Source organism: Sus scrofa, chromosome 5, assembly GCF_054392235.1.
Source record: "Sus scrofa isolate SSC_HxYL_T2T_F1_AM1 chromosome 5, Sscrofa_HxYL_maternal_Yorkshire_Landrace_v2.0, whole genome shotgun sequence".
In the NCBI taxonomy this organism is placed as follows: Eukaryota; Metazoa; Chordata; class Mammalia; order Artiodactyla; family Suidae; genus Sus; species Sus scrofa.
Genome location: NC_139387.1, coordinates 32,989,692 through 33,002,006, shown reverse-complemented (window position 1 = coordinate 33,002,006; position 12,315 = coordinate 32,989,692). Strand labels below are relative to the sequence as shown.

At 45.5% G+C, this 12,315-nt stretch overlaps 1 protein-coding gene across 1 annotated transcript in view; it reads right to left on the bottom strand.

Annotated features, from left to right (window-relative positions):
* Window positions 1–10,927, bottom strand: part of RASSF3 (Ras association domain family member 3) — an 88,395-nt gene extending 77,468 nt beyond the window's left edge. Inside the window, exon 1 of the mRNA XM_021091946.2 lies at window positions 10,668–10,927. Within this exon, the coding sequence (XP_020947605.1) occupies window positions 10,668–10,778 (111 nt within the window). The 5' untranslated portion in view covers window positions 10,779–10,927. The remainder of the gene's footprint in view (window positions 1–10,667) is intronic.
* Window positions 10,928–12,315: the final 1,388 nt, after the last annotated feature.

The following is a 12,315-nucleotide window of genomic DNA, read 5'->3' as shown; positions in this document are numbered from 1 at the left end:
GAATGCAAATTAACAATGAGGTGCCTTTACAAAGTTTTCTATCTTACTGACTATACCCTGCGGAACTAAGGGTGTGATGAAACTAAATATAGACTTAAATTGGCAATAAATAACTAGAGCCATAAAAATGGTTACACTTTAACCATATATGGGAATGAGTATGTGTATATGTATGCCTGAATCACTCTGCTGCACAGAAGAAATGAATAAACAATGTAAATCAAATAAATATACTTCAATAACTTTTTTTTTAAAGTACCTAACTCCTGGAGTTCCCTTGTGGCGCAGTGCGGTATAACGATCCAGCATTGTCACTGCAGTGGCGTGGGTCACTGCTGTGACACAGGTTCGATCCCTGGCCCAGGCATCTCCACATGCCATGGGTGTGGCCTCCCAAAATAATAAATTTTTTTAATTTTAAAAATTAAAAGTACACATCTCTTAAGAAAAAAAAAAAGTTACACCCTCATGCTCAGTAAATTTCACTCTGTACATCTTTTTTTTTTTTTTTCCCACTGTATGTACATCTTTAAAAAAAAAAAAAATCCATAATGGTAGAGGCTTGTTGCTCAAGATGTTCACTACAGGGTTATGTACAGTACCAAAAATTAGAAACACCTGTGTTCTCCCTTATTTGGGGAATAATGCATATTCAATAAATACAACACAGACATCAAAATGATAGCTGAAATCACACAGCAATACCTCATAATTCTTTTTTTTTTTTTTTTTTGAGTCCCAAATCTTTTTTTTTTTTTTTTTTGGCCACACCCACAGCATGCAGAAGCTCCCAGGCCTGGGATCAAACCTGCACCAAAGCAGCAACCTGAGCCACAGCAGTGGCAAGGCTAGATCTTTAACCCACTGAGCCACCAGGGACCTCCTCAACTCTAAGCTTAAGTAGCAGAACACAAATTTGTCAATACAGCATCCCTCAAAAAATTAAAAACAGAATCATCACATGATTCAGCAATGTCACTTCACCTGAAATAAAACAAAGTAAGGTCTCATAGAGGTATCTGTCCACTCATGTTCAGAGCAGCACTATTCACAATAAACAGCCAAAAGGTGGAAGCAGTCCAAATGTCCATCGAGGGCTGAGCGATGGATAAACAAAACGAGGTATATACATACAATGGAATATTATTCAGACTTAAAGGAAGGAAATTCTGACACATGGTTGAACCTCAAGGACATTGTGCTAAGTGAAATAGGCCAATCGCAAAAAGACAAATACTGCATGATTCCACCTAAGACATCTGGAACAGTCAAACTCTTAAAAAAACAGAAAGTAGAATGCTGGTTGCCAGGAGCTGGCCGGAAGGAGAAAATGGGGAACTGTAGTTGAATGAGGCCAGAGTTTCAGTTTCCAATATGAAAAAGTTCTAGCAATTGGATACACACCAATGTAAATAATCTTAACACTGCTGAACAGTTAAAAATGGTTTAGATGGCAAATTTTATGTTAGTGTATTACACCATATTTTTTAAATGTCAGACAGTAGGATTATATACATTCAAAACAGAGGAAAAAACTAGAAAATAATTCACAAAATAATATTTATGTATTAGTAATCTGCAGTGACTTTTTTTTTTTTTTTTGGTCTTTTTGCCTTTTCTTGAGTCGCTCCTGCGGCACATGGAGTTTCACAGGATAGGGGTCTAACTGGAGCCGTAGCCACCGGCCTATGCCAGAGCCACAGCAACGTGGGATCCAAGCCGCGTCTGTGACCTACACCACAGCTCATGGCAACGCCAGATCCTAACCCACTGAGCAAGGCCAGGGATCGAACCCACAATCTCATGGTTCCTAGTCGGATTCGTTAACCACTGCGCCACGACAAGAACTCCTCCACAGTGATTTTTATAGTACTCTTACCACTAAAAAAATTTAAGAACATATGGCTCTAGCTACCCAAAAAAATCTTTCCTTTTTTTGGCCAAGCTGTGGCATGTAGAAGTTCCCAGGCCAGGGACTGAACACGAGCCACAGCAGCAACCCAAGCCACTGCAGTGACAATGCCAGATCCTTAACCCACTGAGCCACAGGGAACTCCTACCTTAAAATCCTTCCAGTATAAATGACATGCATCCTAGAAATAACTTATTTTTTATAGCATATACAAAACAAAGATGGAGCCAAATGTTTAACTAAGATCTTGCTCTTCACCTTGGATAAGAGGTGATCTAAGCTCTGTGACAGCAGGTTTCAGTCAATTTTGTGCACCAAATCCCTAGCATGGGTCTAGCCCACTATGAATATTCAATAAACACTTGGGAAATGAATTTAGAAAACTCCTTCCACAATATGTCTGTGCACGCACACACACATTTGCCCAACCTGCATTAATTTCATGAAAACACTCTAAATCTTTTTTTTTTTTTTTTTTTTAAGGCTGCACCTGTGGCACATGGAAGTTTCCAGGCTGGGGGTCAAAAATCGGAGCTACAGCTGCTGCTACACCACAGCAACTCGGAATCCCCAGCAGCGTCTGCGACCTACACCACGGCTCCCAGGCAACACTGGATCCCCGACCCACTGAGGGAGGCCAGGGATCGAACCCGCATCCTCATAGATAGTAGTCAGATTCCTTTCCACTGCACCACAAAGGGAATCCCCACATTCTAAATCTTTTAAATCTAAGATCTTCTAGGTGTATTCTCCTGGTCTCCAATTTCCCAATTCATCCTTTTTCCTCTAATTATCTCACTTTGTTTAGTATCTGGATCAAGAACTGAGTGCTGCAATATATAATTAGCAAATTATCTTAGCTGATGGAATCATGGAGCAGCAGTGAGCAATTATAGTCCATAAAATGCAGATTACTCTGGCTGTTTTAATACTCTATGAAAGAACGGGTCCTCTCCTCTGTACACCAAAGGCAGAGCTGCAACTGGAATGATGTCATTAGGAGAGTTTCATCCTAAGTGGAAAAAAAGGGAAGTCCCCCCTACACACACACAAGTTTCACAACCTCAAAATGCTGGTATGTGCGACCCAAACTAGGCTGAGAAGAAACTATTCCCAACAACAAAGGGCAAGTTCCCCTTTACAAAGAAAAATCTTCCCAGTGTGCCTGGCTGGCGCCCCATTCATTCTGCTGCCATCCAGAGGATGGAGAGTGACACCCCTGATGAGTTAGTAGCTCTGCTTTTGCATACAGCATTGTCCAACAGAGATAGGATGCAAGTCACTAATTCACAATTTTCCAATAGCCACGTGAAAAAATAAATAGGTAAAAATTAATGTTCTTCAGTATATCCAAAATATGATTTCAACATGTAATCAATATTTTTAAATTACTGTGATATATTTTATATTCTCTTTCCTTTGTCTTAGAAGACCAGTGTGCATTTTAGACTTCTCAAATCAGGCTAGCTATATTTCAAGGGCTCACAGCCACATTCAGCTAGTAAACTACCCTACCGGGCAACACAGTCTTAGAATGATGGTCACTTTGATTTTGTGACTTTTTTTTTTTTTTTTTTTTTTTGTCTTTTTATGGCCACACTTGCAGATGGACGTTTCCAGGCTAGAGGGCTGAACTGAAGCTGCATCTGTGGCCTCCACCCCAGCCACAGCAACACCGGATCCTTAACCCAATGAGCATGGCCAGGGATCAAACCTGTACCCTCACAGACACTCTGTCAGGTTCTTAAACCCACTGAGCCACAACAGGAACTTGTGGTTTTGTGACTTTTTTACATTAATTTCACATTTTTATCTTTTATTTTTTTTTTAAGGTTCTGACATCTCTTTGCTAGCATATATCTGGCACCTCACCATTTAAAAAAAAAAAAAAAAGTAACAAGTAAAGGAAAAACCATTTTACTAGCCACTGATAGCCAAAACAGAACTAACCATAGTATGTTTCTGCTGGAACCCAGTCACCTACAATTTTAGGACAGATGTCAACAGAGCAATGTGGCTTGTTTTACAGAGATACACAGCTCCATCAACATTTCCACTTAAATAGCTGTGACAGCTTTACCAGCCTTTGCACATCAGGGGTATTCCTGAAAACCTGTAAACTGTTAGAAGTTTCCTCTCCCTAAAGGAGCAACCACTTTAAAGAAAAAGGAGATGCTTTAATTTGCATTCTTTGATGAGCTTTTCAAAAATATTACTAAATGAGGCTAGGGACATTGTATTTTTCACTGCTCTATCCCCAGGGCCAGACTGGGGAGGGTGCCGGGATTCTCCTTACATGTTGCCTTCTCAAAGAAGTCTTCCTGAACCACCAGTCAGAAGCAGCACCCCTCCCCTCAGCCCTCTGCTCTTTCCCTTCATCGCAAAAATAAACTCAACGGTTGAGTGAATGAATGAATGATGGGCTTTCTTAAAATAAGGGAAAAATAAATAGCCAGTTCTAAACTAGTAGTAACAGATATCATTTACATCACCTTTTTTTTTTTTTTTTTTTTGTCTTTTTGCCTTTTCTAGGGCCGCTCCCACAGCATATGGAGGTTCCCAGGTTAGGGGTCTAATCGGAGCTGTAGCCGCCGGCCTGCGCCAGAGCCACAGCAACGAGGGATCCGAGCCACATCTACGAACTATGCCACAGCTCAGGCAATGCCGGATCCTTAACCCACTGGAGCAAGGCCAGGGATCGAACCAGAAACCTCATGGTTTCTAGTCAGATTTGTTAACCCCTGAGCCACAACGGGAACTCCTATTATCCATTTTTAAATGATTACCATGTGTAAGATACCATGGAGGCTTGCGGTCTAGGTGGGAGAGGGAGAGAATGATGAGTAGGCTTTCATTTATTCAAGTGCCCTCTAAGTGCTAGGAATTTATTTTGGACCCTGGGTAAACATGCTAGTCTCTGTCCTAAACAAAATACAACTACAAATTATAATTCTTGCTATGGTGGGAAAAAGCAGAGGACTTTTAGAAGGAAGGGTGCCTACTTTGGATTGGGTGGTGGTTCAGGAAGACTTCTCCAAGAAGGTGACATGCAAGTTGACTAGGGAAGAAGAAACATGGGAAGCAATTCCAGGCCCAGGTTCTACGATGGGGAATAACTTGGATCCTGAAAGGGAAGCTGCAGGAAGCTAATATGACTAGAATCCTAGTTACAGGCTGTCATCTAAAAGTTGATGCAGGAGTTCTGCTGGGGCGCAGTGGGTTAAGGAATCCAACTGCAGTGGCTTGGGTCACTGCAGAGGCAAGGGTTCAGTCCCTGGCCTGGGAACTGCCATATGCCATGGATGCAGCCATAATTAATTTATTAATTAATGAAAGTTGTTGCATCAGTGAGTAGACCATAAGCTGGGCCTTACGTATGGGCAAGGTTTGCTTAGCCAGAATAAAACCTCCTATCAGTATGTTACTTGCCACTTTGATGTTCTCTTACTTGTCATGCAGAAATATCAACTAGTTTCATCCTTTGATTTATAGTATGTCAACCAGTTTCATTATTGCTGGTATAGCTTAATGTATTAAAACTAGGAATCAAACAAAATAAAAATCTCCCAAACTGTAAAACAACAACAAAACCTCCTATCAGGCAAGGTATACTTGAGCTGTTCAATGAGACAAGTAAAGGGGCCAAGTTTGCCAAGATGTATCTTTGCAAGCATCTGTCTTATAATATCCGAGGCTGTCTTTCACCAGCCCTTCTGAAGAGGGGCTCAGCTAGCTTATGACCCTGGGACAAATCAAAAGTGAAAAGCAAGCCTCAAACTGGGGCCTTTATCAAAAGACAGCTATTTATGTGGGAAGCGAAGACTGAAGCAAGAGCGGATGCTCCAGGCTAGAAGCTGGTGATCAGGCCACACTAGAAAGCACTTGGTGAGCCTCATTTTTTTGGTCCCAGAAAATGAATGTTTACAGTATGACATGCACTGCCTGCCAAAGGAAGTCTAAAAAAGAAAAACCATGTTATTGGATATTTTTAGCTTTTCTTTTCATAAATGTTTTGTGTCTCGGCTTTCCAAATAATTCCAGATAAGTTAGCAAGTTAGCCAGAAGAAGAAATGGGGCAGAGAGGGTATTGTTCGAGTATGCAGGTAGCTAAGATTGGTGACTAATTTTCTTTTGAAATTCAGTTAAAGGAATGTGTCTCTGTGAGTCCTGCTCACACAAACACAAAATTCCAGTGGATTAATACTGTGTAAGAACAGAACATATCAGACATGGCCACAGGATGTGCAAATGACCGTGCCCCCAGCAAAATGATTGCTGGGAATGTTTATATTCTGTAATATAGGGATTCAATGTTAGTATGAAAAGTAGAGCCAAAATACCTTTGATGTCGTAAACCATCATTCTTCTCCACTGCGCCCCTGCCCCTAGCAATCTATCGCCAAAACTTGCTTTTTTTTCTTTTTACAGATGCACCTGTGGCATATTGAAATTCCTGAGCTAGGAATCGAACATGAGCTGCAGCTGCCAGCCTACGCCACAGCCAAGACAACACGGGATCCAAGCCTTATCTGCAACCTATGCCACCTCGGCACTGGATCCTTAAACCACCGAGCAAGGCCAGGGATAGAAACTGCATCCTCACATCTGGTCCTTAATCCACTGAGCCACAATGGGAACTCCTACTGCCAAAACGTCTAAGGGAAACACTTAATAAAATAGTGCAACTCATTACTGTTGATTCTAGCAGTAAGACAGAACCAGAGAACCACAAAAATACTAAAGTTATAATAAGGAAAAAACCTGCGGGCAAACTTGAGGCCTGTTATGTGGAATCTCACAGGCTTGCCTTATTAAGGGATACTTTACCATAGCTTTTTTCTTTTTCTTTTTTTTCTTTTGTCTTTTTATCTTTTTTTTAGGACTGCACCTGCAGCATATGGAGGTTCCCAGCATAGGGGTCTAATCGGAGCTGTAGCCGCTGGCCTATACCACAGCCACAGCAATGCCAGATCCGAGCCACGTCTTAGACCTACACCACAGCTCATGGCAACGCCAGATCCTTAACCCACTGAGCAAGGCCAGGGATTGAATCCGCAACCTCATGGTTCCTAGTCAGATTTGTTAACCACTGAGCCATGACGGGAACTCATACCACAGCTTTTCAAGTTCTTCAAGACTTCCCGACTATTCTACTTCTAAAGTGAACACACTGTCATTTCTTATTCCTATTATCTACCAGAGGCTCAAGAAGAAAAGTGATCACCTTAGCTTACAGAAAAAGTAGAATAAGACAGGCTCTGAAAGATTATATTAATAATTTTGGTCCATTTCTACTCTTGGAAGCCTGAATGTGTAGAAAAGGAAAGCTGAAATACAGACTGCTGATATTCTTGGTTTTGCACAAAACAAAAGTGAATTCACAAGTATGAATTATGAACACTGCAATGAAGATATATCAGGATAGGGTGTCAATATTTTAAGAAACTCCTAAATTAGAGATGTTCGTTTTGCAAAAGGAAAATGGAATTTTACAATTGTTTCTACAGCTGAGAAGCAGCAAAAGGAGTCAGGAAAACTTTGAGTTCTGCCTTTTCCCTACTTAAGCATGGGTCTTGGTGAGTCACTTCATAAGGCCTAACCTTTCAATAGGATAATGCTGCAGAGGATTCTTGAAAGAATCGTAAGATAGGTACATTGAAAACATGTAAAGAGCCAATAATTATCAAACCAGGAAAGCAATTCATTCAACTAATATTAACCAACCACTGACAGATGCCCTGGGCGTATAGCAGTAAGCATGATATTCAAATTCCCACAAAAAGGCCTCATGTTCGGTTCCTTCATATCTTTCAGAGGTTTTTAAGGCTTTTTTCTCCCCCCACCCCTTAAAAAGGGTACCAGTATAAAATAAGAAAGAAAAAGATAACATTTTTGTTATTGTTGGAGACAAAGAAGTCGGGCTATGTTCCTTTGCCTGGCAAGAGAAGAAAGAAATTTCTCAACTTCCCTCCTCCTTTTTCCCCAGCTTCCATTCACCACAAACTTGCTTTCCCTGGGTATTTTCAAGATTTCTAGAAACCACATCTTCCTGGCTATTCCAACAGGTGGTAGAGCACCAAAAAAAAAAAAAAAAAAGACACTGTTAACAACAGCAGGCCCTTCTGGCCACCCTTCTCTTTCCACTTCTCTAGGGAAAGGATGAATTTCTCTTCTACCCTATGTGTTAGAAACACTTAATTCTTACAATCCCCAGCTTTTTAAAAAATGAAAAAAAGATGTATCTAACCTTACCTAAAAGAAATTTTCTATGTTAAGGGCCTTGTTTTAAATGTATGATGTTTTTAACTTCCTTAACTCACATACCTTATCAGGAATTTAACAGACTCTCTTTAAATAAACCAAAATGCCCACAAAAATTCAGTTAGAACACCTTCTCCAACAGGCAAATAAATCCTCCAACTCAGCACATTGTATGTGCCGTGAAAAGGGGAAATGGACAGGCAACTAAGCTTCAGAACATACTTCAAAGCTCTTTATGCAAAGATCTAGGTCTTACTGTCCTGACTTTCAGCACTATCTTCAAAATACATACTGATGTTAGGCTAATTCTAAGTGCTAAACAAGTAACATTAAATGAGTGTCATATATATACTAGGTGAATATTACATAAATTAATGAGTAGAACAGACATACTGTTTGTGTACAAACCCAGAAAAAAAATGTCTACTTTTTAAAGCACTAAAGCATTCTCCTACAAGTCCAACCTAGCTCCTTTGGCCCTTGTCAAGGAGCACCTCACACCTGGAAACCCAGCTAGTTTTCTGGAGATACTAGTCACCTCTGGAATAGCCTTTAAACTCGCACAACCATCTCTGACAATCTCTACTCAAAGTGTCGAATGATGACAGCAATATAAACGGAGGGAAAAAAATACAAACTAGAGAAGAGGAAGAAAGGGGAGGCCAACAAAAAAAGGTGAAAAAAGCACAAGGAAATGCAATTCTTCCAGGAACTACTGGGATGGGCAGGTATTTCTGACTTCCAAACACCACAGCAAACTCAAGCTGTCAGAACACACTCTACAGAAAATAAGGTTTCACCTGCTATGGACAGAATGTTTGCAAAGCTCCCCGGCCGGCCACCCCCCCCCCCCGCCCCCATTCACAGGATGAAGCCCTAACGTGACAGCATTTGAAGGTGTGGCCTTTGGGAGGTTATCGGGTCTTGAGGGTGGTCCCCACGAGGGGATGAGTGTCGTTTTAAGAGAGGGATCCCCTTCTCCCTCTCCCTGTGAGAACACCGCTAGAAGTCAGCTGTCCGTGAGCCAGGAAGGGGCCCTTATCAGAACCCAACAGTGCTGGCACAGAGATCTGTGACTTCTAGCCTCCCGACCTGTCAGAAATACCTACTTGTTGCTTTTGTTAGAGCAGCCTCAGCTAGGATATCACTTAAAGCGGCTGGCATGTATGGCCTTGCGCCTTAGAAACAATAAAGAGGGGAGGCCCTACAGAACCAGACCTTCACTCCAGATCACCTGCTACTGAGTAAGGGCACCTGACTTCACGCTTGCTTTTCCCAGCCCCTTTCCCCTTGTTCCGGTTTGGACCTTAAAAAGTTCAAGAGGAAAACTTCCGAAGCTTAAAAAGAAATTTAACCTCGGAAAGTGGTTAAACTTAAAAAAAGTCTGGCAAGGAAACCCTGACACATTTCTCCGTCCTCATCCCTCCCATTACTCATCACCCGGCCTTGTACGATTTTCCCTGCTTCAGGTCTCCAGCACCAAGTCTGATGGTAACGTTTGGCGCGCGCCTGTTGTTTTTTAAGAGTAACCAATTTGTTCCATCCCAGCCTTCGCTAATCTGATACGAGCAAGTCTGAGTTGGCAAGGCTCCCTCACTGTGGCTCTCAGGGCCAGGAGGCCGCGGGGTTCAAGAGCCAGTCTTAGAAGCTGGCCAGATGTCCCGTTTCGGGGTAGCCTCCCTGAAAGACACTGTCACGGTAGGCGAAACCCGCCCAAGATCCCTTCCCGTTTTTTCCCAAATCATGCTTCCCACCGCACGCTTCCTCCAAAAAAGGAAAAAACCAGCCTAAGGCTCAGCAGTCGCCGGCTGGTCCTACCTAGCACCGGAACGTGTTTGCAAAACATTCGAGGCACCCATAAACTTGACTTTACGGGCCCCCAAGATTTAGTGAGAGCCTGCTACCGTCAGGCCCCGCGTTTCTCCCGGCGCTCTCCTCCCCCACCCGCCACCAGAGGCGCCTGGACTGGAAGGTAGGGGCAGCCAGGTCCCCACAGCCACTCCTGGCTGTTACATGGCCCCCAAGCCACTCAGGGGGCCACAGGCCAGTGAACGGACTAATAGTGGGGGCCGGTGTGAACACCGGATCGCTGACTCCGCGGGGGTGCGAAGGGCGTACCCCGGCGCAGGGGAAACGCCGGGAGGGGCCGGGGGACGCCTCCTGGCTCTTGGAACTGCTTTCCAGCCGCCGGGCGCCCGAGGCGGAGCTGCAGAGGCCATCTGGCGCGGCAGGGAAGAGCGCCCTCGGCCTCCCCGCCCTTGCTCCCGCTTCCCTCCCCAGGGAACCCCGCGCACACCGCACGCCAGCAACAAACTCAAGGCACTGTCCCGGGATCCGAAAAGGCAGAAGCCCCATCTCGGCGGCCTCATCCTCCTTCCCCGCGAGCATCCCCCGCGAGTCCCACGAAGACACGTGGAGTTGGGGTCCCGCCGCCCCAGGACCCCCTCGGAGAGTTCCCGCACAGGCTACAGTAACTACCCGACACGCCACTCACTTGCTGGCCGGCGCGGGGTTTGCCCTGGGGCGCTCTCCTGAAGAAAGAGGTCCTGGCGGTGAAGAAGAAGTCCTCGGCGTCCTCCTCCAGGCTGCTGTAGCCGCTGCTCATGCTGCTGGTCCCGTCGCGCGCCGGCCGCCTACCCGGGGCGCAGGCGGCCAGGCAGCGGGTGCCGCGCCCGCCCGCCCCGTGAGGTTACCGGCGCGCGGCCCCGAGCCGCCGGCGGGCTGTCCTCCTGCAGCTGCGGCCGCCGCTCAATCCCGCCGGCCCGGCCCCTCCCGCTGCCTCCCGGCTTCCCCGCCTGCTTGCAGGCGCCGCCTGGGCGGGGAGCGCCCAGCGACGCCTCCTCCGGGGCCCCGCCCCTCGTCCCGCGGGCCCCGCCCCGCGAGGCCCGGGAGGCTCCCCACAAGGTCGTGGCAGTCCCGGCGCGGCGGCAGGTGGGGGCAGCGCAGCCCGTCTGCTTCAGGCGCGCCGCTCTTCCCTAGCAGAGTTTGGGGAACCCGCTTGGATTCTGGCGCTGCAGTACTCCGGGTCGCTTTCCCAACCGCCCGGAAACTGCCAATTCCTCGGAGATCAGTCCACCCGCCCCCACCTCGGCTAACTCGGCTTTGGGGGAGGGCCCAAGCAGAGCCGGGAACTTGCTCTACTCTCCCCCCTGCTCTCCCCCTTGCGGGGTCCAGCGGGTGGCGGTGGAGACTGTAGGGCCAAGGGACCCCCTCTCCCCCCGACCCTGGAGCGTCCTGCAAACCGTTTTGCTCCGTCCTGAACCCCGGCGGTTTGGCTTTCCAGGAGAGTTAAATGTTAGCCGAGATGAGTGGGGAAGTAACGACCGGATTGAGTTTATTCAAAAGAAAACATCCTTTCCGGAAATTCAGTTGAGCTTCGGTCTTTCCCTCTCGCCCTTCTTTCTAGTGAGGGTTCACTCCCAGAAAAGGACAGCCAAGGTCATTATGATCTTAGAGGCCATTTGGTGCGAAGAGGGGTGAACTAGTCCTGCAGTTCGAGTACTTATTAATTAAACGTGCTTTTTAAAGTATCCTCTTCCACAATCCGCTGTAAACCTACACAGCATGGTATCAGTGTTGGGGTGAAGGGTTCAGGGAACTCTATTCAACCTGCCAAAAAAAAAAAAAAATTCCCTATTTTCTGACAGTCATCTGGTCCTCTTTTTTTTTTTTTTTTTTTTTATTTGTTTTTGTTTTGCGTCTTTTTAGGGCGGCATCTGTGGCATATGGAGGTTCCCAGGCTAGGGGAATCAGAGCTCTAGCTGCGGGCCTATACCACAGACCCAGCAACGCTGGATCCCAGCCCCGTTTGCTACCTACACCATAGCTCGGGGCAACGCGGGATCCGTACCCCATTGAGCGAGGCCAGGGATTGAACCTGCGTCCTCAGTCCTCATGGATACCAGCTGGTTTCGTTGACTGCCGAGCCACCAGGGGAACTCCTAATCCTCTTTAAAAATGCAAAATGTTTCCTCTAAGCCACCTGTGGGGAATAGTCATTTACACCTTGGTCTTATTGAATTGATTGAAATCATACTAATTTCCTTGCAGAGATCCTGACTGAAACGTTGATTTGAAGCTTCAGCCCAGCTATGGTAAAGCCAGCTTTAGGAGAGGTTCCATTAGGAGGGGAAGAAAGGAGT